The sequence below is a fragment of the Camelina sativa genome, chromosome 12 (assembly GCF_000633955.1).
Source record: "Camelina sativa cultivar DH55 chromosome 12, Cs, whole genome shotgun sequence".
NCBI lineage: Eukaryota > Viridiplantae > Streptophyta > Magnoliopsida > Brassicales > Brassicaceae > Camelina > Camelina sativa.
The window spans coordinates 3,235,963-3,261,496 of record NC_025696.1 but is presented as its reverse complement, the minus strand read 5'-3'; the positions used below and the strand labels follow the sequence as shown (position 1 = coordinate 3,261,496).

At 35.4% G+C, this 25,534-nt stretch overlaps 9 protein-coding genes across 9 annotated transcripts; 7 read left to right on the top strand and 2 right to left on the bottom strand.

Moving 5' to 3' along the window:
* Positions 799-3,093, top strand: LOC104729851 (probable protein phosphatase 2C 63). Its single transcript, XM_010448875.2, has 4 exons — positions 799-1,407; positions 1,549-1,928; positions 2,290-2,526; positions 2,615-3,093. Exons 1-4 carry the CDS (start codon positions 1,149-1,151, stop codon positions 2,885-2,887), a joined length of 1,149 nt encoding a protein of 382 aa, XP_010447177.1. The 5' UTR covers positions 799-1,148; the 3' UTR covers positions 2,888-3,093.
* On the top strand, positions 3,436-4,682 carry LOC104729849 (zinc finger SWIM domain-containing protein 7-like). The gene is made up of 5 exons (XM_010448874.2): positions 3,436-3,592; positions 3,675-3,696; positions 3,780-3,885; positions 3,976-4,083; positions 4,195-4,682. Exons 1-5 carry the CDS (start codon positions 3,532-3,534, stop codon positions 4,294-4,296), a joined length of 399 nt encoding a protein of 132 aa, XP_010447176.1. The 5' UTR covers positions 3,436-3,531; the 3' UTR covers positions 4,297-4,682.
* LOC104729848 (histone H3.3-like) lies at positions 4,805-5,709 on the top strand. Its single transcript, XM_010448873.1, has 4 exons — positions 4,805-4,965; positions 5,066-5,142; positions 5,238-5,328; positions 5,411-5,709. The coding sequence occupies exons 1-4, from the start codon at positions 4,894-4,896 to the stop codon at positions 5,579-5,581; spliced, it is 411 nt and encodes a 136-aa protein (XP_010447175.1). The 5' UTR covers positions 4,805-4,893; the 3' UTR covers positions 5,582-5,709.
* Positions 8,551-9,711, bottom strand: LOC104729847 (uncharacterized transmembrane protein DDB_G0289901-like). The gene has a single exon (XM_019233468.1). It carries the CDS (start codon positions 9,709-9,711, stop codon positions 8,662-8,664), a length of 1,050 nt encoding a protein of 349 aa, XP_019089013.1. The 3' UTR covers positions 8,551-8,661.
* Positions 11,325-12,252, bottom strand: LOC104729846 (uncharacterized transmembrane protein DDB_G0289901-like). The gene has a single exon (XM_010448871.1). The coding sequence runs from the start codon at positions 12,224-12,226 to the stop codon at positions 11,381-11,383; it is 846 nt and encodes a 281-aa protein (XP_010447173.1). The 5' UTR covers positions 12,227-12,252; the 3' UTR covers positions 11,325-11,380.
* On the top strand, positions 13,041-14,830 carry LOC104729845 (E3 ubiquitin-protein ligase RNF170-like). Its single transcript, XM_010448870.2, has 5 exons — positions 13,041-13,363; positions 13,605-13,801; positions 13,902-14,000; positions 14,224-14,275; positions 14,364-14,830. Exons 1-5 carry the CDS (start codon positions 13,126-13,128, stop codon positions 14,525-14,527), a joined length of 750 nt encoding a protein of 249 aa, XP_010447172.1. The 5' UTR covers positions 13,041-13,125; the 3' UTR covers positions 14,528-14,830.
* Positions 15,060-17,829, top strand: LOC104729844 (armadillo repeat-containing protein 6-like). The gene is made up of 8 exons (XM_010448869.2): positions 15,060-15,291; positions 15,392-15,712; positions 15,801-16,084; positions 16,296-16,424; positions 16,513-16,635; positions 16,886-16,993; positions 17,153-17,331; positions 17,426-17,829. Exons 1-8 carry the CDS (start codon positions 15,156-15,158, stop codon positions 17,547-17,549), a joined length of 1,404 nt encoding a protein of 467 aa, XP_010447171.1. The 5' UTR covers positions 15,060-15,155; the 3' UTR covers positions 17,550-17,829.
* On the top strand, positions 18,935-21,846 carry LOC104729843 (serine/threonine-protein kinase SRK2E). The gene is made up of 10 exons (XM_010448868.2): positions 18,935-19,554; positions 19,894-19,968; positions 20,062-20,163; positions 20,250-20,303; positions 20,390-20,482; positions 20,559-20,651; positions 20,876-20,980; positions 21,079-21,177; positions 21,314-21,512; positions 21,609-21,846. The coding sequence occupies exons 1-10, from the start codon at positions 19,384-19,386 to the stop codon at positions 21,704-21,706; spliced, it is 1,089 nt and encodes a 362-aa protein (XP_010447170.1). The 5' UTR covers positions 18,935-19,383; the 3' UTR covers positions 21,707-21,846.
* Positions 25,031-25,528, top strand: LOC109128048. Its single transcript, XM_019233747.1, has one exon. It carries the CDS (start codon positions 25,265-25,267, stop codon positions 25,472-25,474), a length of 210 nt encoding a protein of 69 aa, XP_019089292.1. The 5' UTR covers positions 25,031-25,264; the 3' UTR covers positions 25,475-25,528.

The window sequence follows — 25,534 nt, the reverse complement described above, 5'->3', positions numbered from 1 at the left end:
CAAGTCTGTATTTCTTCTAGTTGCCTCCGCGTATCTTTTATACAAGTCTGTAAAAGTCAATTTCATAATTATTACATGCGCAAAAAAACTTCTTTTTGATAACCTAATAAAATGGCGCAACTTGCAATTAGATTAATATTCACCGTTTTAATCAATTATCTAGAACAACACACAAAGAATTTTGACCAGAAGAAATAAAATATTTTTCTTATACAGGAAACCATAACGTGACAATAAAATTAGAATAAATACTTTAAGATGAGTAGATTAGCCGGAAATTGTATTCAGTAGTTATCCGTGTCTATCTTAGTTGACAAGCAAATATTATCAGCTTACACGTTAGCTACAGCGTTACTCATCGTTACCCATTCTCTTATTTACAACATTTTCATATATATAATATTTAATACAAAATAAGCTTGGTTTTTTTACATACACAATTTTAATTTTGATTATACTGACTCATTGTTGTTATACTTCAAAAGGGCCTACCTTTGTTAAAAAACAATGTTTAGACATTGACCCTGTAATATTTTAAATTAATATCTTATTAGTTTTCCAAAAAACACGACATAAAAGTAGCTGTTGATTTTAGATATTTTTTTTAGTTGGACCGCATCAGAACTTGCTTTTTTTTTTTTTTGTCTTTTTAATTGTTCCAGAAGAAAGATATTTATTTTTATTATAATATATACGGCAATGACGTTTATATGTTTGCCCTCTATATATATGGAAAAATACCAAATGGAGAAGAAACAAATTTTAGAAGAAAAAAAACAACGCGTTGGAAAAAGCAGAAAGGAAAGCATATAGAATAAGCACGGCAAAAAAGAACATAAATAGAAAAGAAAAACGACGCGTAGTCTACGTCGGATAATAAAGAACGGCCCACAAGTTAAGTAGTCCAAGTCATCTCTATCAGATTCTTCTTCATTCATCTTCTTCTTCACGCGGTATTCTTTTATACCCACCAACTCAACAACAACACACACATACAAATCTCTTCAAAACCGATCAGATCAAACGAATCAAATTCTCTATCCAATCGAATCCAAATTTCCCGTTGATTTTTCTCTCTCTCTCTGTTTCTCTCTACTCGTCGTACTCGACACTGTTTGTATCAGAAAAACCCTCAGTAAAGGTGTGAGATGTTGCGAGCTTTAGCACGGCCTCTGGAACGGTGTTTGGGAAGTAGAGCTAGTGGTGATGGTTTACTCTGGCAATCGGAATTAAGACCTCATGCCGGTGGTGATTATTCGATTGCGGTGGTTCAAGCTAATTCCAGGTTAGAAGATCAGAGTCAGGTGTTCACTTCTTCTTCCGCTACTTACGTCGGTGTTTACGATGGCCATGGCGGTCCTGAAGCTTCTAGATTCGTTAACAGACACCTCTTTCCTTATATGCACAGTAATAATCTCACTTCTCTTGATTTCAACATAAGAAAGATTTGATTTTTGCTATAAAGTTTTGTTCTTTATGATCTCTCTGTTTTGGTCTTGTTAGTGAATATTAAAAGGATTGTTTTTTTTTTTTGGTTTATGATTGCAGAATTTGCAAGAGAACATGGGGGACTATCTGTAGATGTTATTAAAAAAGCGTTTAAAGAAACTGAAGAGGAGTTTTGTCATATGGTTAAACGATCTCTTCCTATGAAACCTCAAATGGCTACTGTAGGATCTTGTTGTCTCGTTGGTGCTATCTCTAATGATACTCTGTATGTTGCGAATCTTGGAGACTCTAGAGCTGTTCTTGGGAGTGTTGTTCCAGGAGATGTTAGTGATAAAAAGAGTGCAGTAGCTGAAAGGTTATCTACTGATCATAATGTTGCTGTTGAAGAAGTTAGAAAAGAGGTTAAGGCACTTAACCCCGATGATTCACAAATCGTTATTTACACTCGTGGAGTTTGGAGGATTAAAGGCATTATTCAGGTATAGTTCATATATATAGTTCTGGTTGGCTTGCTTGCTTGCGTGATTTCATTTACATAGCATCTCTAATGATTGTGTTTTCATATATAAAAGGTGTAATCTGATGGTGTTTTTTTCTTTCTCTTTTCATTATTTATAAATGGGGGCTTGCGATGTTCCAGGAATCCGTCACACGGGCTCCTGCAACGTTTCTTCCCCAGTGGATTTTGTGCTTTTCTAAGAATTTACGGTAGTCAGAGCTCTGCATGATAATGAAGATACATGCTTTTTTGGTTGTTTGTATTCGTTATTGATCTTTCCATGAATGTTGAGCTCATTTGTATTGTTTGGCTGAATCGTTTTTATTTGCAATTCTACATAGGTATCGAGATCAATTGGGGATGTATACTTGAAGAAACCGGAGTTTTACAGGGATCCTATATTCCAGCAACATGGAACTCCTATTCCTTTGAGGAGACCAGCAATGACAGCCGAACCCTCCATTATAGTAAGGAAGCTTAAGCCACAGGACTTGTTTCTGATATTTGCATCAGATGGTCTCTGGGAACATCTTAGTGATGAAGCAGCCGTAGAAATCGTCGTCAAGCACCCAAGAAATGTAAGTTTTGCCCCTACAGTAAGAGCTTGTGTCTTTCTCTCTCTGTTAGCTACTACTTCAGATTTTTAACTCTTCGGGATCTATACAGGGGATTGCACGGAGACTTGTTAGAGCAGCTCTGGAAGAAGCAGCAAAGAAGAGAGAAATGAGGTATGGAGATATAAAGAAGATTGCAAGAGGAATTCGACGACATTTCCATGACGACATAAGCGTAGTTGTTGTATATCTCGACCAGCATAAATCCTCTACTTCATCGAATGTTAAATTGGTACAGCAAGGAGGCATCACAGCTCCACCTGACATCTACTCGTTACACGCTGATGAAGCAGAACAACGAAGATTACTCAATGTGTTATACTGACTTCTTTTGATTTTTATGGTAAAAAAAAACTAAAAAATGGTTTGCTTGGGAAAGATCCTAATAGGGAGAAAACAACTTGTTTACACATTTGTTTATTTGTTTTTTACTACAAAAAATTGTTTTTTTTTGTTACTTAAATATTGGAGTTGGATTTGTATATTCTTTTACCAGCAAAGAAGAAAACGAAACCCTTTTCTTTTGGGGCATAGCAGTTTTGGATTAGTGTGAAACCGTCCAATTGTAGCCGACTTTTTCCAAAACTTACCAAAATAATCGGTATCTGAAACTGTTAAACCGAGCATAATCAGTCACTTTCCAATCCAATTTCCAAAATTAAAATTAAAAGTGACTGATTCAACTGAACGTTCGATCCAAAGTTCCAAACCAAACCGATTAAACTGAACGTTGGAATTGAACACTTTGAAACAAAATAAACCGAAATTTCATCTGGTCCAAATCCTTGACCGAATGAACTGAACAATTTGTCTTACTCGAACCGAACCGAACCGCAAATGCCCCAAGCCTAACATGGTGGGATGTGTTGCTTTGAGAATGAATTGAAGAGCAAAAATTTCAAACTCAAATTCAACAATTCCGGAAGACTATTCTCAGAAACTTTCCCACGGAAGTAAAATCACAAAACGATGAGCGTCACACTTATGGTCGCAGACGCCGTTTGGTCGGACATTGAATCTACCGGCTCAGGTCATCTTTTTTACTTCTTCTTCTTTTTCCTTGTTTACAATAATAAATCAATTTCGTTGAATTGTTCCTTTTTTTATGACAGTAACCGAAGAACAGCTCTCAATGTTAGTTATCCCCAAAACCAATTCAATTGATTTGATGAGTATGATTAGGGTTTGATGTTACAAATTGTTGTTTGCAATATCAGCTTGCATTTGTTGTTTGGTAAGAATCTTGAGAAAGCAACCAGAATAATCGACAAAAGAGGTGTGAAGAAAATCTCTGGCTTACCTAGTGGGAGATCAATCTTTCAGGTGAGAGAGATCAACACATCCCACTGGTTTATCAAAGAAAAGTCAAAAGATTTGATAATCTGACAAGATTGGTTTGTGTTTTTTTGTCAGGTTGTGGGAGAATCTCAGAAGAGAGAAGAGTATCTCTGCTTCCCAGGAGATTACTGTGGATGTTATTCTTTCTTCTATGATGTTGTCAGCAGAGGAGAGCAACTATGTGTATGACTCTTTTTATTTATTTATTTATTTAGATGATTCCTTTTAGATTTAGAGTTTGTTATCTAATGTTACTGACTTTTGTGTTAATTCTACTGGTGTTCTTTTGGCAAGTGTAAGCATCAATTGGCTGCGAGGTTGGCTTCTTCTTTGGGTACATACAGCGAAATCGAGGTCTCAGATTACCATCTTGTCTTGATCCTCTCTAAGATCTGAAGCTTTCCATACAAAATAATAATATTCATTAGCTACAAGTTATGTCTTTGGCTTATGCGTCGTGCCAGAGTAACCTGGGATCTATCTATCTGTGTCTTTTGAGAATTATATATGCGGATCAAGATTCTTCACCTATATATTGCTTGCTCTTTTCTGTTTCACTTGTAGTATGTGATCAATCCATCAACAATGAAGTTATATGAGGCCATAGTTCTGGCTCTTTGGCCTTTAGAACTTTGCTCGTAAACTTTTTTGGAAACCAAACAACAAAAACAGTCAGATTAACTAGTTAAATGGACCAATAAGAATCGAAGACGAGGATCGCAACGTAATCCTTAAATAAAATCTGGACCGTCGAAACATGTCATTATAATCGCACGTCTATGGAAACTAGTCCTTCATTAATCTCCCAAAATTAACCGACCTAATTTCACCTTAATTCCCTCACTATATAAATCTTTTTTTATTTACTAATAATCTCTCATCTCCACCCAAAGTTCAAAAAAAAAAAACACATAAGTAAGCTCTCTCTGTCTCTGTGATTCAAATCGTTCATCGTTCTCAGATCTTTTTTCTTGATTAAGGAAGGAAAAGCTCATGGCTCGTACGAAGCAAACCGCGAGAAAATCACACGGAGGTAAAGCTCCGAGGAAGCAACTCGCCACCAAGGTTCGTTCTTTTAGTTTTGGAATTTGTTAAGTTTGAGTATCTTCTAGCTAGGGTTTTCGAATTTTGCATGTAACTATTGATTGTGTATTCCGTAACGTAGGCGGCGAGGAAATCTGCGCCAACCAACGGTGGTGTCAAGAAGCCTCACCGTTACCGTCCCGGAACCGTCGCTCTCCGGTAAGTAAAATTTTCACGATTTCTTTCTTCTTTCTCCCGTCTCATCATTGTTTTAAAAAGTTCTGAAGTCGGTTTGGTTTGTGGAAATCAAACAGTGAGATTCGTAAGTACCAGAAGAGCACAGAGTTGTTGATCCGTAAGCTTCCGTTTCAGCGTCTTGTTCGTGAAATCGCTCAAGACTTCAAGGTATTATTATGGATCTTAAAACCCTAGTTTATGTATCTTGATTCTAATCAATTTGTTTTAAATCTCGGTTTGTTATGTGTAGACGGATCTGAGATTCCAGAGCCATGCTGTGTTAGCACTTCAAGAAGCTGCTGAGGCGTATTTGGTGGGTTTGTTTGAAGACACTAACCTTTGTGCCATTCACGCCAAGAGGGTTACGATTATGCCTAAAGACATTCAGCTCGCAAGAAGGATTCGTGGGGAGCGTGCTTAGAGATTTGTTCTATATGATCTTTATCTAGCTAGGGTTTTCTTATTGTCTTTACTGGATTTTATTCTTATCTTTCGTTTCGTTTTGATTTGGTGTTAGTCTCTTCTTTTTATAACTAAAAATACAATGATCTTGAGAGCTTTTTTTTTTTCTGAGATATTATGAATTTGGTTACTGATGATATGATTTGCTTCTCTTTGAATTGATGAGCATTGTTCTTGGAGATGTGTTCCTCAATGATCGTTGTTGATCATTGTTCTTGGAGAAAATTTTATTAATCCACTTTTGTTTCTTCTCTGTTTCAACAACAGTTTTGTTGAATCTACTCTGTTTCGTGTTTACGTTTGTCCGTTTATCGGACAACTTGGGCCCAGTTGGGGGGCACGAAATCAAGGGAATTGGCCATTTAAGATCGACCTCGGCCCAATTATTCGTGTTATTGCCCTAGAGGCCTAATTACTGTGTTTTTTCTTTTCAATGTGCTTTTAGTGGATAAAAAATAGGCCTAATTAGGTGAATATTACAATTTATCTTTTAATGAAAGATTAATTTAAACTTCACCAAAAGAGAAAAAGACTAGTTTAATGTAAAAAAGAAAAAAAAACTTAAACGGATTGAATTAATTTATAATTATGTTTAGCCATACAAATATACAATCGACTAAGTAAGTCCAACAATTTGTCAAAAAAAATCCAATGATCATATGTTAATATCTTAAAATTATAGAAAAAAAGACATGAAAAGATGGTCGGAGTTATATTTTTACTTGAGGGGTGTCAACATGTTGCTTAGACATGTACATATTAATTAATTTAATAAAAGCTAAATTAAAATTTATAATTTCATGGTTGTCATATGAGTTGGAGAAAACTTTAATCCTTCTCTAACTCCACCACAAAATATATATACTCATCTTTTATTTTCTATATAAATAGTTTTGACATACTATATATTTATTCTTATATTTAGAAACTCTATTTTCTAGGAAGTTGCTGGAGGTTCGTAATTTACGAACATAGATAGTACAAAACTGGATTCTGACTGGGAGAGAGCGCTTGAAACCACGCAGATCGCCGTTGATTTCAATCTGATCGCCATTGATCAGCAAGGTATGATAAACTGGATTCTGACTGGGAGAGAGCGCTCGAAACCACGCAAGGTATGATAAACTCTGTCTCTAGATTCACGTCTTTTTTATTTTTTATTCCGTTCTTTCGTGGTCGCTCTTTTGGTCGCGTTTAGCGCAAGAAACTGGATTTTGGGTCTTATCAAAAACAATAAAAGAGAAGAAAAGAATTGGATTATACAGTAAAACCTCTTTAAATCAGTGATATTGGGACCATGACGTTTTATTAATTTATAGTAATATTTATTATTTTATAGTGTAATTATTAATTTATAAATATATATTTTAATTGTTTAAATTCTAAAAAATTATTAGTCGAGAAAATTTTAGCAAAAGAAGATTAGACTTTCTGATGTTATAAATTTTATAGTTTTAGAATTGAATTTGTAAATTATAGAAAACATTATTGATTATAAATTATAAATATTATAAACAATATCAATTATACACATGACATACATAAATTTAAATTTATCGATAGTAATATTAATTGTCGTATTTTAATAGCCTATAAAACTATCAAAGTGAAAATGATGCATATTTAGAAATTTGAAAACTTTTTTTAAAATTAACTATTTTTATGACATGTTATATAATATTTTATATCAATATAGTTTGAAAATACAACATAACAATTGTTTATATATGAGCTCTTGAAAAAAACCAAAATAATAAAATATACATTTATATCAGCAGATTATATATATATGAAAATTACATGATTATTAATTTATGATATTATTGAGACCATATTTTACAAAAGAATTTCAAAAAAAAATATTATCTTATTATCTTATCGAATTTTACTATTTTTTACACTGGACCAACTTGGGACCAGCAAATATTAGTTTAAAGTGTTTATTAATTTATAGAGGTTTTACTGTATATATATTGGAAATGTAATTAGTGGTGAGAGTTGAATCTTGAATTGTCTGTGGTGTTTTCCTTTAAAACTCTCTTCTTCTTCTTCTTTGTTTGATCTCACCACTTTTAAACTATGTAAAGCTCTTGATTACACCAGTTTCTTTTGTATGTCTATCATCTCTAGTAGTAGGATGAACAATTTGCTTGTTGCCTTTGTCTGCGGGTTATTAATTTATCGACTGTCTCTTCTTTTTTACAGTGATGCAGCGACTTACACATGCAATACATTGCTGAGGGAAGCAAGATCGTGGACTCTGCATTGCTTCCTTATGTGGTTGCTTATAATGAGAAACTCAACAACTCTCTGGACTTGGGTCAGAGCACATTGTGAACAACTCGAGCTCCAAATGTTTCACATTTTGTTTTCAGAAGCTTTTGCATAAATAAGTTTCATGTTTGTGTTTTCATATTTTTGCTGTTATTATTGAAACTTTTCTTGTGAGCTTTATTTGAAAACAGAATACATTTTCCTGCTTTATTCCACTTGTGACATACATGGAAAGTTCTCCAAGAAGACAAAAAATTGCATGACAATGAAGACAATAAAAATTATTATAGATGGTAGGATGACGTATCTTGGTTTGTTTCTTAATGAAGACTACTAGCTTTGTAAAAGTAATAATGGTGTGATTTGTTACTATTAAACTTACTCCAGTGGAAAAAAACTACATATAGCTTTGTAAAAGTAATAATCATTCCATAAAACTTTAAATGACTCATATAACAAATGGTTTACTAATAGAAAAAGAGATATTTGGCAGAATGACACTTTGTTGGTTGTTTCCTTCTTCTACTCTGTTTCGTGTTTACGTTTAGCCGCATCAAATCAAGTAAGTACTAATAAAGCAGAGCCGCATGGCTTTCAGCTTTGTGTGTGCTTTCACAAGCTTTTGCATATATAAGTTTCATGTTTGTGTTTTCATACTTTTGCATTTATTATTGAAACTCTTCTTCAGAGCTTTATCTGAAATAGAATACACCCACTCAAAGTTTAAACTTCAAAGAAAAGGAAAGAACAAGTGGATCTACATAATTAATGAGAAGAAGGGTCTGGAATCGAGTGGACAGAGAACTTCATGTTCTGGTTGCAGCCGTTGTGGTCTCCACTGACGAAGTAGTAAGTCTGAACCCTACGCAGAAGCAACTTGAAGCCCCATGATGAACCTCCTCGTGCGGCCAACTTCTTGCCTCTGGCCACATCGCACCTCTTGAAACTCTTCATGTCTGGGAGCAAGTAGACGTCGTTCTTGTTGCTCTGGTGCTTCTTCGTCTTGGATTGGGTTTGATCATTGTTGTTGTTGTACGTGAAAACAAGAATATCGTTGACGTAGAAAGGGGCATGCTTTGTAGCCCATTCTGTGTAACCATATCCGTTTTTCCACACAGTAACCGCAATCTTTCTCCCCCTTCTGATTGGAGTCGTGTGGTTGTGTGTAGAACCGGTGATGCTTGAGTGGTTTGAGCCGGAGCTGTGGTTGTTGTGTGTGGAGCCGTTGATGCTTGAGTGGTTTGAGCCAGAGCTGTGGTTGTTGTGTGTAGAACCAACGATGCTCGAGTGGTTTGAGCCGGAGCTATGGTTGTTTTGTGTAGAACCAACGATGCTTGAGTGGTTTGAGCCCGAACTATGGTTGTTGTGTGTAGGGCTAGTGCCGCTTGAGTGATTTTGGCCAGGGCTGTGACTTTTGCGTGTAGATCCAGTACCGCTAGAATGGTTTGAGCCAGAGCTGCTCCCCCAACCCCAGTCAATATCTGTTCCGTCTGAGTTCCATCCCCAACCCCAGCTTGAACCACCCGAGTTAGAGTCTTCTGAACCACCAGAAGCCGAGCCAGAAGAACCGCCGCCAGAGTTACCGGAGCTCCATCCCCAACCCCAGCTTGAACCACCCGAGTTAGAGTCTTCTGAACCACCAGAAGCCGAGCCAGAAGAACCGCCGCCAGAGTTACCGGAGCTCCATCCCCAACCCCCGTTGGAACCGGACTGGCCGGAACCCCAACTCCAGCTCCAGGCTTCAGCACTCCCGGAGAAGAAGAACGCAGTAACCAGGAGAACAACGAGTAGTTTGCGTGCCGTAGATAGACCCATAGCTTCTTCTTCTTCGATCAAATATATTGATTGCTTTCTCTTTTTTCTTTTTGTTTTTGTTTGCTTTGCTTTTATGAGCTCTTTAAAGTTTAGAGGTTCTGTATTTATAGAGACTAGGATGGGTTAGAGAGTCGGTTCCCAAATTACATAGGAAATACAATTTTGATCCGTATCCATATTTGTAAACAAGTAGATGAGATAAATCTATCTAGGCCCTTGTCTTTATCATCATATACGATATTATAGATTCTTCCAATTCCTAATTGACTTTAGTTTTATTTCAACCAAAATAAGAGTGCAAAGCAAGGAAAGAAGCGTGGTATATCAGTTTCGTATAAAACACGCAAGAAGTGAGCTACATTTAACATGGAACTTCAGCTCCTGACATCGATTTGTCCCACTTTTTCGACACTCGGGGAACTGTGAGAGAGAGAGAGAGAGTTACATGCATGTTGTAACACAATATTCCCTATTAGAAGAAACTGGCTGAAATAAGATTCCTGCACCTCGATGCTCAGTGACGTCAACAGCATAAAATCTTTGAGTTATGGTAGTAAATATAGACAGTTCCAAGAAAACAATCATGGTGGGTTACAGTCACAGAGACGTGAGGACTATGGCAACATTGTAGACGGATCTTCTCTGGTAAGTTGTTTATCCCCTGTTTGAAGACAGAGTTCGTCGTAACGTGCTGTTCAGTTTAATGGAAGCTCATGTTTCTTGGAATTCATTTGTAAATTTGTAATAGAACATGCGATAATATGATTTGAGTTTAATTTTAACTTGGGTGAAGCTGTCTGGTGTCTGCTGCTTATCCTTAATAGGCACAAGCGCTTCCAAGACTAAAGGCCCGTTATAGTAGAGGAGAGCAACTATGTGTATGACTCTTTTTTTATTCAGATGATTCCTTTTACGTTTAGAGTTTGTGTCTACTGTTACTGACTTTGTGTAATTCTGATGGTTCTTTTTGCAAGTGTAAACATCAATTGGCTGCGAGGTTGGCTTCTTCTTTGAGTACATACAGCGAAATCGAGGTCTCAGATAACCATCTTCCCTTGATGCTCTCTAAGATCTGAAGCTTTCCATACAAATATTCATAAGCTACAAGTTATGTCTTAGGCTTATGTGTCGTGCCAGTAACCTGAGATCTGTCTGTCAGTCTGTGTCATTTCAGAATTATGCGGATCAAGATTCTTCACCTGTTTTGATGAACAATGTTGCTTCCTCTTTTCTGTTTCACTTGTAGTATGTAATCAATACATCAACAATGGAGTTATATGTTTTCTGGTTTGGTCTACATGAGGCGATAGATTACTCAAACATCAATTGGTAAGTACTAATAAAGGTACTATATATAGGTTATTTTATTTATCCCAAAATCTTGATCATGCTTCCTCATGATTCATGAAGCTAAGCAAGCCTCGTTTACAACAACTTGTCAGCGAATTAGGTAATTGCATATAAGTCTTCAGTTTCAAAATATTAAACTTCTTACTCTAGTGGAAGAAAACTGTTAACTGTAACTTTGTAAAAGTAATAATCATTCCATATATAAAACTTTAAATGACTTATATAAACAAAGGTTAACTAATAGAAAAAAAAAACCCCCGCGCAGAACTAACTCAAAGTTTAAACTTCAAAGAAAAGGAAAGAACAAGTGGATCTATAGTTAGTGGGAAGAAGGGTGTAGAATCGGGTGGACAGAGAACTTCATGTTGTGGTTGCAGCCGTTGTGGTCTCCACTGACGAAGTAGTAAGTCTGAACCCTACGTAGAAGTAACTTGAAGCCCCATGATGAACCTCCTCGTGCGGCCAGCTTCTTGCCTCTGGCCAAATCGCATGTCTTGAAACTCTTCATGTCTGGAAGCAAGTAGACGTCGTTCTTGTTGTTGTTGTGGTGCTTCGTCGTCTTGGATTGGGTTTGATCATTCTTGTTGTTGTACGTGAAAACAAGAATATCGTTGACGTAGAAAGGGGCATGCTTTGTAGCCCATTCTGTGTAACCGTATCCGTTTTTCCACACAGTAACCTCAATCTTTCTCCCCCTCCTTATTGGAGCCGTGTGGTTGTGTGTAGAACCGGTGATGCTTGAGTGGTTTGAGCCCGAGCTATGATTGTTGTGTGTAGAACCAACGATGCTTGAGTGGTTTGAGCCCGAACTATGGTTGTTGTGTGTAGGGTTAGTGCCGCTTGAGTGATTTTGGCCAGGGCTGTGACTTTTGCGTGTAGAGCCAGTACCGCTAGAATGGTTTGAGCCAGAGCTGCTTCCCCAACCCCAGTCAATATTTGTTCCGTCTGAGCTCCATCCGTAACCCCAGCTTGAACCACCTGAGTTAGAGTGTTCTGAACCACCAGAACCCGAGCCAGAAGAACCGCCAGAGTTGCCGGAGCTCCATCCCCAACCCCCGTTGGAACCAGAACCCCAACTCCAGCTCCAGGCGTCAGCACTCCCGGAGAAGACGAACGCAGTAACCAGGAAAACTACGAGTAGCTTGCGTGCCGTAGATAGACCCATCGCTTTGATCAAATATATTGATTGCTTTCTCTTCTTCTTTTTATTGTTTGTTTTGCTTTTGTGAGATCTTTGGAGTTTAGAGGTTCTGTATTTATAGAGACTAGGATGGGTTAGAGTCGGTTCCCATATTACATAGGAAATAATTTTTTGATCCGTATCCATATTTATAAACAAGTGGATCAGATAAATCTGATCTAGCCCTTGTCTTTATCATCATATTACGATATTAATTAGATTCTTCCATTCCTAATTGACTTTAGTTTTAATTTTAACAAAAATAAAAGTGGAAAGCAAGGAAAGAAGCGTGGTCCTTGTTGATATCAGTTTCGTATAACACATGTAAGAAGTGAGTGACATTTAACATGGAGAAACGTACAAACCTACAATAAAAATTCGCAATGCAGAACCCCAAAAAATATTTCAAAAGTAATTGTTCATATGAACACAGTCACAGAACAAGGCAAAAAAATCATTAAATAGTTTTCACTTTTACTATTTCATGCTATTTTTAATTAATTTTATTAAAATGTTATGGGTGATTAAACGAAAAAAAAACTATTTATAACAAACACAAATTAATATGGATGAATTTGGTAGTACACTAATAAATTGAAGAATCTGACATGTGTTCACCTATAAAATCCAACTACCCCACTAAAATGACTCCTTTGCCTAAAGTCGGTACGTTACCTTGCTGAAAAGAGCGAGGACAAATCGGTCATTAACTCTTCTAAAACACGCTTTGAATTTTTTACTTATCCAACTGTTGTAATTATAATCTAATAATAATAATATCCAAATTAACCTTTTTGTTATTTGGAAATAAGGAAACTTCCAAGACGGAGAGGAAGAAGAGGTTTGCCGAGTATTCTACAACAGTTAGGAGGAGGAAGGAAGAGATGGAGGTAACAACCGACGAGGTTTTGCCGGAGGTTAACGCCTCCGCGGTAACGGATAATCTTGATCGGAACGAGCTTGTGGAGTCGTCGAACGCCGTCGTTCTTGCTGAGGAGAGGAAGATTGGAGAAGCGGAGAATCGTGAAGAGAGCGAGACGCCTCCAGAGGATGACATTTGTCCGATCTGTTTCAGCTCTTTTACGGTTCCTTGTCGTGGGAATTGTGGTCATTGGTATTGCGGTTAGTCTTTTTGAGCTTAATTTCATCTTTACATTTGAAGAAGTATCTATCAAGTTTGTGTCTTTCTATTGGAAACGTGAGAATTGCTTATCTTGGTTTGGAATTTTGATTTAGGGTTCTAGTCTTGGGAGAACCCTTTTGTCTAATCAATAAATTTTGAATCTTTTTGCTGTGCCTATGGAGTGTTGTTTGCAATGCTCTTCAGGGTTTGCTTATTAAGCTTGTTGAATTTATTATACAGGAAATTGTATCTTGCAGTACTGGAACTATGCTGCAGTATCTAGGCCTTGTAAGTGTCCTATGTGTGTTCGGCTCATCACTAAGTTGTCACCAGAAGCATCTTTGCTAGAGCGTCAGGAGCAAGAGGTTAAGGAGGTTCTTGATAAAGTCCGTAGGTATAACCGTCTCTTTGTTGGAGGTTTAACTGGCTTTGTTCAGGTATGGTCTTTTTGTTTCTATGAGTTTTTTTTGGTTGCTTCTCTTTACTGTCTGATGCATTTCTTAACTTGGCAAAACCACCATCTTTCGAATATTTCAGAAGGTGCACGAGCTGCCTTTTCTAATGAAGAGAATGGTGTGGCATATGATGGATACAGATGTGAACAATCTCTATTTTCACGAAGTGCGCATCTTTGCAGTTAAGAACATCTTACCCTGTAATTTACTTTTCATAGTTTAGTGTTTGGTTATTCTCTCTCTACCTACTTATTCTTGTTGCCATTCGTTGTCTGTACTACTAATAGCCAAGCAAGACTACACATAATATCTCACTCTCTGTAATCATCATAGGATATATATATTCTGTTTTTGCTTTCTCTCATTGAAAGGTGAGAAACTAAAGTTTCTTCCGGTGTTTGCAGATGTTCATGAGTACCCTTTACACTGCCGCAGAGTTTAACTTCATCCCAACGGGTAAGTTACCTCACAAGTCATAAACCAGCAATGACGGGGTTTAAGGCTTTAAGCTTTCCAAGATTGATTTTTTCCCGTTTTCCTACAGGCGGGTTCAGAATAGTGACAGTTTTTGACTATGCTGCCATAGCTATGATCCTGATTCTGCGCTTAGTAGGGATCTATCGGAGGAGACGCCTTGCTCAGCAGGTTAGACATCTAGCAGCTGCAGTAATCGAGGAGGAGCCGGAAAGAGATTTAAGGGAAAAATAGTAACAGACAAGTGAATTTTATGAAGTCTTGTGCAGTTTGATCCTTGTGGATATGAATGGTAGATCATAGAAACCTCGAGTTTGTGCAGTTTAACATAGAATAAGATTCCAGATGTTATTACAGTAAAAAAGAAAGTGATGGGAAAATAGTTATCTCTGAAAAAAGTTTTAATCTTAAAAGGATCTTGGTTAGATGATCAAAGGGTTTGAACAAAAGAGTAGAAGTGAATATTCTAAAAGAGAGTGATGATGAGTGGTCTATGTAAAGTTGCAGATTTAAAATTTTAGCTTCGAAATTTCCATCCTCAATCTGTCATCATCTGAAGTAGAATAGTCTTCCAGACTTTTTGCTTAAAGAAACAGTGCCTGTGGTATCAGAACTTGATGACAAACGATGTCGTTTCTGAGAAGCTCTTGCGAAACGATATCGTTTTACTAACACCGTCTGGTGATAAACGATGTCGTTTTATGACAATCTCTTGGGTTATTTTTTGTATATTTTCTTTTATTTTTTTTTCCGCTTTCAAATTACAGTGAGTGTAAATTACTTTCGCCCTTTTCTACTTCCAAACTCAATTTGAAAGCAATCTTTTCCGATCTATCGAATCGAAGCGGCGGAGGAAGGAGAAATGGGTGTACGTGCAATATCTCAAGAGGCGTTCGACGATCTAGTGAGGGAAAATGTTGAAGATCTTGGAATGGAACCCTCCGAAGCTCTCGAAGACGCTCTCCACACTCTCAAGCTCCAAGGCGTCGATCTCTCCGGTCCGTAAAATACAAATCTATTTTTCTTTTTTCCCTTTTCTCTCAAACTGGATTTATTAGTCTGCGTTAACTTCAATTTGTGTTTGTTTATGCTACACAGGGATCATTACATGTGTACCAGGAGAAAGTAGCATCAAGGACAATCCCGTGATTGCTTGTTTAGATAGACTTAAAGAATTCGATAGTGTTTCCATAGAAGGACCTCTTCGAGATGAGGATTTGGATGAGATTTCGAGTTTGTTCGTCAAGCTCAACGAGCTTTGTTGCAGCCAACAAGATTCAGGGAACACTGCAATCGCGACGAAACATGGTGCTGTGGATTTAACATGCTCTCTTTGTTCCAAAATCAAGATAGCTCCTGGAAGTAATCGTAATCGTATTGTTGTTCCTTGTTTGAAAGCTTTGGCTGTGTTGATCCATGGTAATGACTTATGTTCTGGAGTTAGTATTTTTTTTAAGTGTTTATAATTTTGAATTGATGTTGAATCGTGTTTTTAATTCAATTGTAGACATTCAGAGCACAGAAGCATTCAGGAATTGTACTGGACCAAGTATTATTGTTGGTCTATTGAGTAATTCGATCTCTGATTCTGATTCGTTGGATGCTGGTTTTGCTGTTGTTGCTGCTGCATCAACTGGTAATGAAGTTGTGAAACAATCATTCATGGAATTGAAAATCGATGAACTTATTCTACAAGTGCTGAAGAGAGAGAGTAAGACTACCGTTCGAGCTCTGTATGATGCTATTTGTGTTCTTTTGACTCCAGATGACAGCCGTGTTGTCGCTTCCCAAGTAAGTAGGTTTTACATTCGTTTGGACTGTGTGAATCAAATTAAGTAGAAAATGCATCTTAAACAGCTATGGAACACTTAGCATACATTTATAACTCGTTGTGTTTTGTGTTTGAAACCATGGCAAAATAAATAGTCTTTTCTGTGCTTATTCGTGGACATGCCTTGAGAGCATAAATTCAGCTAGATTCTTGCTTTCATGTGTTTTATAGGTTTATGGTTATGCACGAACTTTCGCGAAATTAGGGATTGCAACAGCCCTCACCGAAGCATTACAGGCAGGGATTGGATCTGATAGCTTGGTGTCAGCAAGTATTGCGTTAAAAGCAATTGCTGTAAATGTGAGTCTCATAGTTGAAATCTCTGTGTCATAACATTTGTATCTGGTTAAGTCGTTACAAATTCCTCATCTGGTTTTGCTGTAAACAGGATGAAATATGTAAATCTATTGCTGAAATTGGTGGAATAGATACACTTCTTCGGTGTATTGATGATAGCGGTGAACAAGGCAACAAAACTGCTGCTAAGATATGTTGTTCTCTGTTGTCTAAGGTGAATAGCTTCTAAACTGTCCTACAGGCTGCCTCTTTTGTTTTTGTCTTCAGTTATTCAAATCCCTTCTCTAAATATGGCGTTTCAAGTATTTGCCACACCATATTGAGAGTAGCTTGTGTTCATGTTTATCCAATAAATGCATGTTCTCGAAATTTAAGCTTTTCGAAAGCCTAGAGTTACTGATTTAGATTAGCATTGCAATCACGCGTGAGAAATGTTTGTCTAAACTGTGTATTTTAATATCTAGTTGGCAGGAAGTGACTCTAACAAGAGTACCATAGTAGAGAAGCGGGGTCTCGACAAGCTAATCAGACTTGCACAACGATTCTCCGATGATCCTCTAGTCATACAAGAGGTAAGTAAAACCAAATGAAAACCCCCTTACTACAGGTCACGTCCATGGCAGTTTTCCACTAGATAAGAACGTAATGTCGAGAGAAGAATTGTTTCTTGTAGCACTAAGGTCTGAGTGCATAATCCTTATGATTGACCCAAGATATATTGGTTGGTTCAGGTCATGTTGATAATCTCTATAATCTGTCTGAGATCACCAGATCACGCAGCCAAGGCTATAGAAGCCGGAGCTGGTGATCTAGCGGTCCAAGCTATGAAGAGGTTCCCAGTAGCGGCTCAAATGCAGAGAAACGCTTGCAACATGATACGGAACATGGCTGTCAGAAATGCAGAGAACAGGTAACTATCCTGTTTCCAAAAAATTCATCCAAATATATGCACATATCACAAACTCTTTTATGATATCACAAATTCTGTCTGCTTTACACTACAGAACTATTCTGCTTGCCAATGGAATTGAGAAGCTGATAAGGACTGCTAAGGCCAATAATGAGTTATGTAGAGCCGCTGCAACTGATGCACTGAGAGACCTTGGCCTTGATAATTACAATAGTTAAGGCCAATCTATCTCCATTGGTATTCATGAAAACTACAACTCTGCAAGGTTAGTCCCAATTGTTTCTGCATTGTCCTATCCATTATTCAAGCTAAGAGGAGTCAGGAAGAACGCAAGAACTGGAATGATCCAGTTTTTTTACAGTTTTTCAACAACAGTTCGCATTGAGTTCATCTTTTGAGTAGAAAAGCATTCCGATGTAGAATTTTTTGCAACGATTGTTTTTTTGTTCGAATACTTGAACATGTTCTACAATAGAAAAGATTTGTTTGAGAATTTTAGTGAAAGAGGTTCTCTACTCTAACTAGAGTAAATAGTAAAATAGATAGACAAAGAACAAAAAATACTCCAGCTTGAGAAATTCATCGACAACATTTATGTTAAAGAGATTTTTGAAAATTGTGTGTATATTTACATTGCCGACAAGGATTTTGTCTTGTGTGTTTTTCTTTCACCTTTAGGTTTAAAACAAGGACAAATTGTTTGATGAAGGGAAATAAAAAACAAATTGAAAATGTAAAACCCATCCACGGAATGATCTCTAGAAGAGTGTATTAGGAATATAATTATGTACGGCTATGTGTTTTCTTTATTAAGATGTCAATCGTCGGCATATAAGCAAACTTTTAATAATATAGATGATGATGGGGGCTATGATGAATGCAACTCTATCGGTTTCTACTTTTAGGTGGAGATCTGACAAAATAGCCAACAACATCTCGACATATGTGGTAACCTTTTTTTCTTTATTTTCTATTTTAAAATGTGAAAAGCCCTTTTTATATACCGAAATAGAAAGCAAATCTTTTTAGTGGCCATAAATACATGAGTAGTAGTGGTTTCCATGATTAGCCAAGTTCAAAAATTTTGGGGATTTTTGGGTTGATATGTAGTAGTGAATTTATTACAATATAGATACTATATTAATTGAACAACTAATTCTGAGATTAAAACTTCTTTTTTTCATTTTATTTTATTTTATTAAAAAAATTTTGATGAAAATTTAATTCAAAATCTCTTATTGTTTCAATAATTGTTATAATTTTTATTCAATTAAAAAAAATCTTTGCTATATTATTTACAATAAGATAAAATACTACAAATGATTATATTATGAAGAGGTTAACCTCACTAAAACAGATTCGAATATTAAATACTTAAAATTAAGTTCAGAGTTCATAACTTCATATTAAAATCGAAATTAATTGTTTTCTTATACACTTATACTATTAGTATTTAATTATTACAGAGAGTAGAATAGCCATTGTTTGACAAACGTTGTAAGTAGAAGGGGTACATCCGTCATTACGCTCAATGTCCCCATACTTAGACAAATCATAATTCAACAAAAGCAAAACTCTCTCTCTCTCTCTCATATGTTTGTCACTTTGTTGTATTAGCTTACTTCAAGCTGTGGTTTAAACCAGAGCAGAGAAAGCTGTTCTCTTTTTATATATGGTGAGAGGAAACGAGAGCTGATAGATAGAGAGAGAGAGAGAAAAAAAAACAGAGCTCAAGATCACGAGCCCGTTTCTACTTCTTTGGTCTTCATCATCGAGCGATCAAAGGAACAAAAAAAAAAAAAGGATCTCAAGAAACCCACTTGTTGTTGGTTAGATACTTCACGGGTCTCTGAAACGTCTCTTTCTCACAACTATAACTTGATCACCCCCACTAGTCCTTCCCTTCTCTCAACGGCTCAAGTTACTACACGTCACACCCGTTGTTCATTTTCCTCGGATGTCGAGGTGACGTTTAGATTAAAAAAAAATTACTCTTCTTGAGGCAGAGATTGTAATCTAGTTGCAGAGAGACAGAGGAAAGAGGTTAAAAAAATGGATCGGCCAGCAGTGAGTGGTCCAATGGATTTGCCGATTATGCACGATAGCGATAGGTATGAGCTCGTCAAAGATATTGGCTCCGGTAACTTTGGAGTTGCGAGATTGATGAGAGACAAGCAAAGTAACGAGCTTGTTGCTGTTAAATATATCGAGAGAGGTGAGAAGGTCAGTTTCTTTTTCCTTTACCAAAAGTGTTTTACTTTTATGTTTCAACTCCTCTCTAGGTTCTTAAATTAAAAGAATCCATTTTTTTGTGTTCTCATCATCCAATCATGATTCCTAATGTCATATATTATAGTTATGAATGGTTTTGAACTTGTGATCATTGATGCTGAAATGAGTAAATGGTTTCTCTGTTCTGCATGCTCTGTATTTTTTGTTGTCTGTGTTGTCTAATGTTGTTTTAAAAGCTATAGGTGTTTTTGATGGTATGGATTTTTGATAATTCGAATGTGGAACTTGATATTAATGGTTGGATTTTTTTTTTTTTGGAATTTACTACAGATAGATGAAAATGTAAAAAGGGAGATAATAAACCACAGGTCCTTAAGACATCCAAATATCGTAAGATTCAAAGAGGTTTGTTTTCAACTCCCTTTAAGCTGTTTACTTACTACCAACTAACATTCAAGAAAAAGTAAATTCTATATTTAATTCTCATGTTTGCTTCAGGTCATATTAACACCGACCCATTTAGCCATTGTTATGGAATATGCATCTGGAGGAGAACTTTTCGAGCGAATCTGCAATGCAGGCCGCTTCAGCGAAGACGAGGTTTGTTCTCTCTTGTCTCTTTTTTTTTTTTGTCTTCTTTGCTTCAATGGTTAATGTAAGATACTGAGATTAATATTACTTTGTAGGCAAGGTTTTTCTTCCAGCAACTCATTTCAGGAGTTAGTTACTGTCATGCTATGGTAATGAGAAATGTTCTGTTTCAAAATCAATGCTTCATCCTCTGTGAAAAAGGGCTGAAACAAATGATAAACTTTTTATGTTGTAGCAAGTATGTCACCGAGATTTAAAGCTTGAGAATACCTTATTAGATGGTAGCCCGGCTCCTCGTCTAAAGATTTGTGATTTCGGATATTCTAAGGTATCTTTTCTTTGCCAACCATTTCAAAAACTATACTTTTTACTGTGACTTTAAGCTTTTTTATGTGTTTCTTCAGTCCTCGGTGTTACATTCACAGCCAAAATCAACTGTTGGAACTCCTGCTTATATCGCTCCCGAGGTTTTACTAAAGAAAGAATATGATGGAAAGGTACTTTATAATCATAGTTCCCAGACGACTAACGAGTATAGTAACCATATATTATACAAAGAAACAAATCTTTCTTGCTCTATACATATAGGAGAAAAATGCTTTTTCTTGATGAAAACAATCTCGTTGAGTATCTTGGCTCTTGTAGCATTTTGGTGAAGAGAGCTATTTTCAAAAATTGATCATATTCTTGAATTTGGTCAAATGCATTCATAATTGGTCAGGTTGCAGATGTTTGGTCATGTGGGGTAACTCTGTACGTCATGCTTGTTGGAGCATATCCTTTCGAAGATCCCGAGGAGCCAAAGAATTTCAGGAAAACTATACATGTGAGAGCCTTTCTTCATGCTTCAATAGTTGGAAACATGTAACTTAAGGATTCTATGCTTTCTTGCTATCTAAACAAATCTGTTATGTTCTTGCTCAGAGAATCCTGAATGTTCAGTACGCTATTCCGGATTATGTTCACATATCTCCTGAATGTCGCCATTTGATCTCCAGAATATTCGTTGCTGACCCTGCAAAGGTACAACTACCCCCAAAGCATATATACACACCTGTGAACAATGTTCTTTATAGTATGATTGAAACAAGCTGCTTGCATTTTGTATGTTTATTAATGTGTTTGCTGAATTGGCTACTATTGGTTGGTTTCTTGGCAGAGGATATCAATTCCTGAAATAAGCAACCACGAATGGTTTCTGAAGAATCTACCTGCAGATCTCATGAACGATAACACATTGAACAGTCAGTTTGATGAATCGGATCAACCGGGACAAAGCATAGAAGAGATCATGCAGATCATTGCAGAAGCAACTGTTCCTCCTGCAGGCACTCAGAATCTGAACCATTATCTCACAGGTGAAACAATACAAAACATAAACTTTCCCATTTCTTGTCTTTTTTTTCTTACCTACTCCATGTTTGAAAAAAACTTCTCATTATTTGGATAAACAGGAAGCTTGGACATAGATGACGAAATGGAGGAAGACCTAGAGAGCGACCTCGATGACCTTGACATAGACAGTAGCGGAGAGATTGTGTATGCAATGTGATACCACCTCTATGGTTTCTGCTACAAAAATGTAATGACAAAAAAAGTTGAAGAATAAGGTGTCTTGTATGCTATTGAGATTGTCCCAACTTTGTTAATGGGGACACTTTGAATCTTTGATATGCAAAAGACTTAAAACAATCGATGGGTGTTTCTAAACAAAAATTGAAAAGAAAAAAAAAACATTTTCATCAATTGTTATTTGAATGCTTTTGTTTGGAAAACTATATATAGAACCAGTAGTTTATTTACTTTTGTTCAAAAAAAAAAAGTAGTTTTGTTTACAAGCTATTTCTTTTATTACTGATTCATTTTGATGTAGTTCTAAACTTTGGACATGTTTTTTTTTCTTTTGCTTTTTATTGTCTCATAGTTATAAATCCGATTAGTTGAACAAAGGCAAAGTGATATTAGCCTCAAACTAAAGTTAACAACTAGACTACATCGAATATACTAAGCAAAACAGAAATAAATCGATATTCTGTAATATGTAGATGAGAGAGTGTCTACTAAATCTACTCCTAATAACGTAATAGTTGAAGCTAAACGCGATGATGTTTTCATTTTCACTAAAAAAAAAATGTGGACAGATGACATTCATTATTCATGCATATCTAATTATTTATTTAATTTTTATGTCATATGATATTAAATACTGGACGCACGTACGGTAATTGGCTTTATATTAGAAGGTGAGTTTAAATGCGCTTACTCATACAGTCACAGCTTTGTTTTTGCTCTGTTAACTATGATTTAACGGGTGGTACACCACAGGAAATTTATTTTATATTTTATAGTAATATTAAATTTTCATAAATTTAGTTTAGTAATAAAATTACACATTTTTATTTTTAGTCTTTTCTATATTTTAACTATTATGAAATATTATAATTTTTATCATGATAAAACATTATGAAATATTACTATTTGTATAATGTATAATTAATAAGAATAATATTTTGTATCTATTAAAGAGAATACTATTAGCCTTACCAAAAAAAAGAGAATACTATTATTGTTTGCATAATTTATAATTATTTAATTTAATTAATTGTTAATATTTAAGTGAGACATATAATATATATATAGAAAACAAATTTGCTATTACTAAGGAAATTATGTAAAATTAATTAGTTTCTATAATAAAAATTCGATTTTGTAAATTTACCATATTTCACTTACTGTTTTTAGTGCAATTTTGTAGGGACTAAAATTGTAAATAAAATTTTAAATTACCATAACTAAAAGGGTAAAACACAAAATGTACTTAAAAATGTATATATAGATAACTTGATATTAAATCAGGAGTATTATTATTCCTACTTTATACTAATAGTATTATACATTGTGTTTAATATGCAAAGAAAGGGAAGAAGAAAATAAGCAATTACAATGTTTTTGATTAAAATAAAATATTGAAGCATACCTACATGGTCGACCTATGTGACAGTGTCTCCTGTTACTGTAACATAACCTGAATTATTTTGAGCTATAGATGAGATATGTCTGCCTTAGCAACTGATATCATATCATTGTTGTCTTCTTATCTTCATTATTTTCTTACTCGCAACTATTTGTTTGTAGCATTCATTTGACCTATTCACACTCTCGATATAGGCTTTTCCCCCCTTTTGGACAAGGGGAAAAGACCGTAGTCTTAATCTAATAGTTGCACAAATATCGAATTGGACGTTTGGTATGAGAAATTAACGACTTTGACAAGATTTCCAAGGATACTTGTGGTATTATGTTTTTTTTTAAGGTTTTACTTTTATTACAAAACTCTACATAATGTCAATGGAATTTGAGTGTAATTTAAACGCATAATACTTTGAATTTAAACAGAATTTAATTTATGACAAAGTTTACTCAATTTTCACACTAAAAACATAAATCATTCATATGTTTAAAATTAGTATTTCTGAATTTGGAACAGTTTACAGATATTAAAAAGATATAACTTGTACCAAATTAATCATATGAATCCATTGTAATTTGCGATAGATTTGTCACTAAAACAAAATTGTAACTAGTCAAAACAAAAAAAAAACTAGTCAAAACATCAAGTGTTTCTTATTTACGGCCAGACTAGCCCTGTTTGCCATTGCAGGGTTGCTCATTGGTGTTGACACTTTACCAGCCTTCAAATCTCTCCACAATCGGCTGAACCAAAATATTTTACTTAAAATCCAATTAAATAGGTAAAAAAACTAATGTGGTAAAATTGATACAAAATATCTATTCATTTCATAATTCCATATCCATATTGTTACAATTTTTATTAACCGTACGATTATAAAGCTACAATTTTATGTTTTTTTTCCTTTGTCACATAACAAAAGACTTGGACAATTGATGGGTGTTTCTAAACAAAAATATAGTTCAATAAAAAAGATGTTGATATTCATAAAAATCAAGTACATTATTGACATGTTCCTTTTGATAAATAAATGAATGACTTGCTTGAAAAGGACTAATATAATTATAGATTTCTATAGTATGCCCTTGGCTTATTCGACATCGTAGTGTGGGGGAAAGATCTCTATTATGAGGAGGATACGACCATTTTTCCTGCTGTTGAGTATGTTCATACGGAAACGATTAGGACAAGCTAGTGGAGACGTAATCTTGTTCAAGTTACATTCTCTTTTGTTTTCGGTGAGTTAAAATCAAAACTTAAACTATCATATCTGCTCAAAAAAGTAGTTGAATTTTCGCTTTTACTTTCCAATATGTCGGAGAAGTATATTTCACTCTCAAGTCAAATGTAAATAACTTTTTTACTGGTGAGTTCATATAATTTATAACTGAGACGAAGATTGTAATTGCTTTTTAATTAGTCGAAACCACTTATTTCAAATTTGAATCTTACAATGATGAAATACATCGAATAATTAAGAATATATATATGATTGGATATGTATACTATACCTATATATATTAAATCCAAAAATAACTGAAAATTTACCAAAAGAAAGTGGAGGCATTAAATCCAAAAATAAGTGAAAATCATTAAACTGCCAAGTAAAAAAAGTGAAAACATTAGTATAATATATTTTTTTTAACTACGTGATACAGAATTCGGGTAAATGCATTACATATCTCGTTTTACTGAATATTTTTGTCGGTCGTTTTGAGAGAGAGAGAGTCTCTCGCGTGGGTTAAAAGAAAAAGCTCGTCCTTTCGGAGCGTCCAAAAGCCACACGCTCCACACCCAAATTTTTAGAGAAATTTGCAAATATTAATCTTAAAAACTTATAAATTCAATAGATAATATAAATATATTTATATATGATATATTGTATATAATGTATAATTGGCAACTTCAAATTTGTCATGTGGATAAATTTTCAAAATGATTCCTCCTATTTTTTGTTAGTCTCTATCGTAACAAAACAAACCAAAAAAAAAATTATATATAATAATATAATTTGGAGTGGGTACGTCATCTGAAGATTAGAGATATAATAAATAGAAAGAGGCATGAAGTGAGAGAGTTTTAAAGAAAAGCAAAGATTTCTAAAGAAGAAGAAGAAAAAAAAAGAAACAAGAGAAAAAAATGGTGATAAAAAGGATAGAGCTGTGTATAGAGCTAATGAAGATAGGTATGGAGTTCGTGGTGGTGGTGGCTGAAGCCGTCCAAATTGTTATGCGGCAAAACCTCAACCACCGTGCTCCTCCTCAACCTCCGCGTCGACTAATCCGACAAGGCCTCGTCCCGTATCCCGCTTCTCACCCTTCTCCATTCCTCTTTGGATTTTTCCCTTGAAAATTAAGAAACATGAAATTTTATATTCTGCTTCTTTCTCTTTTTCTTCTTCTTTATTAC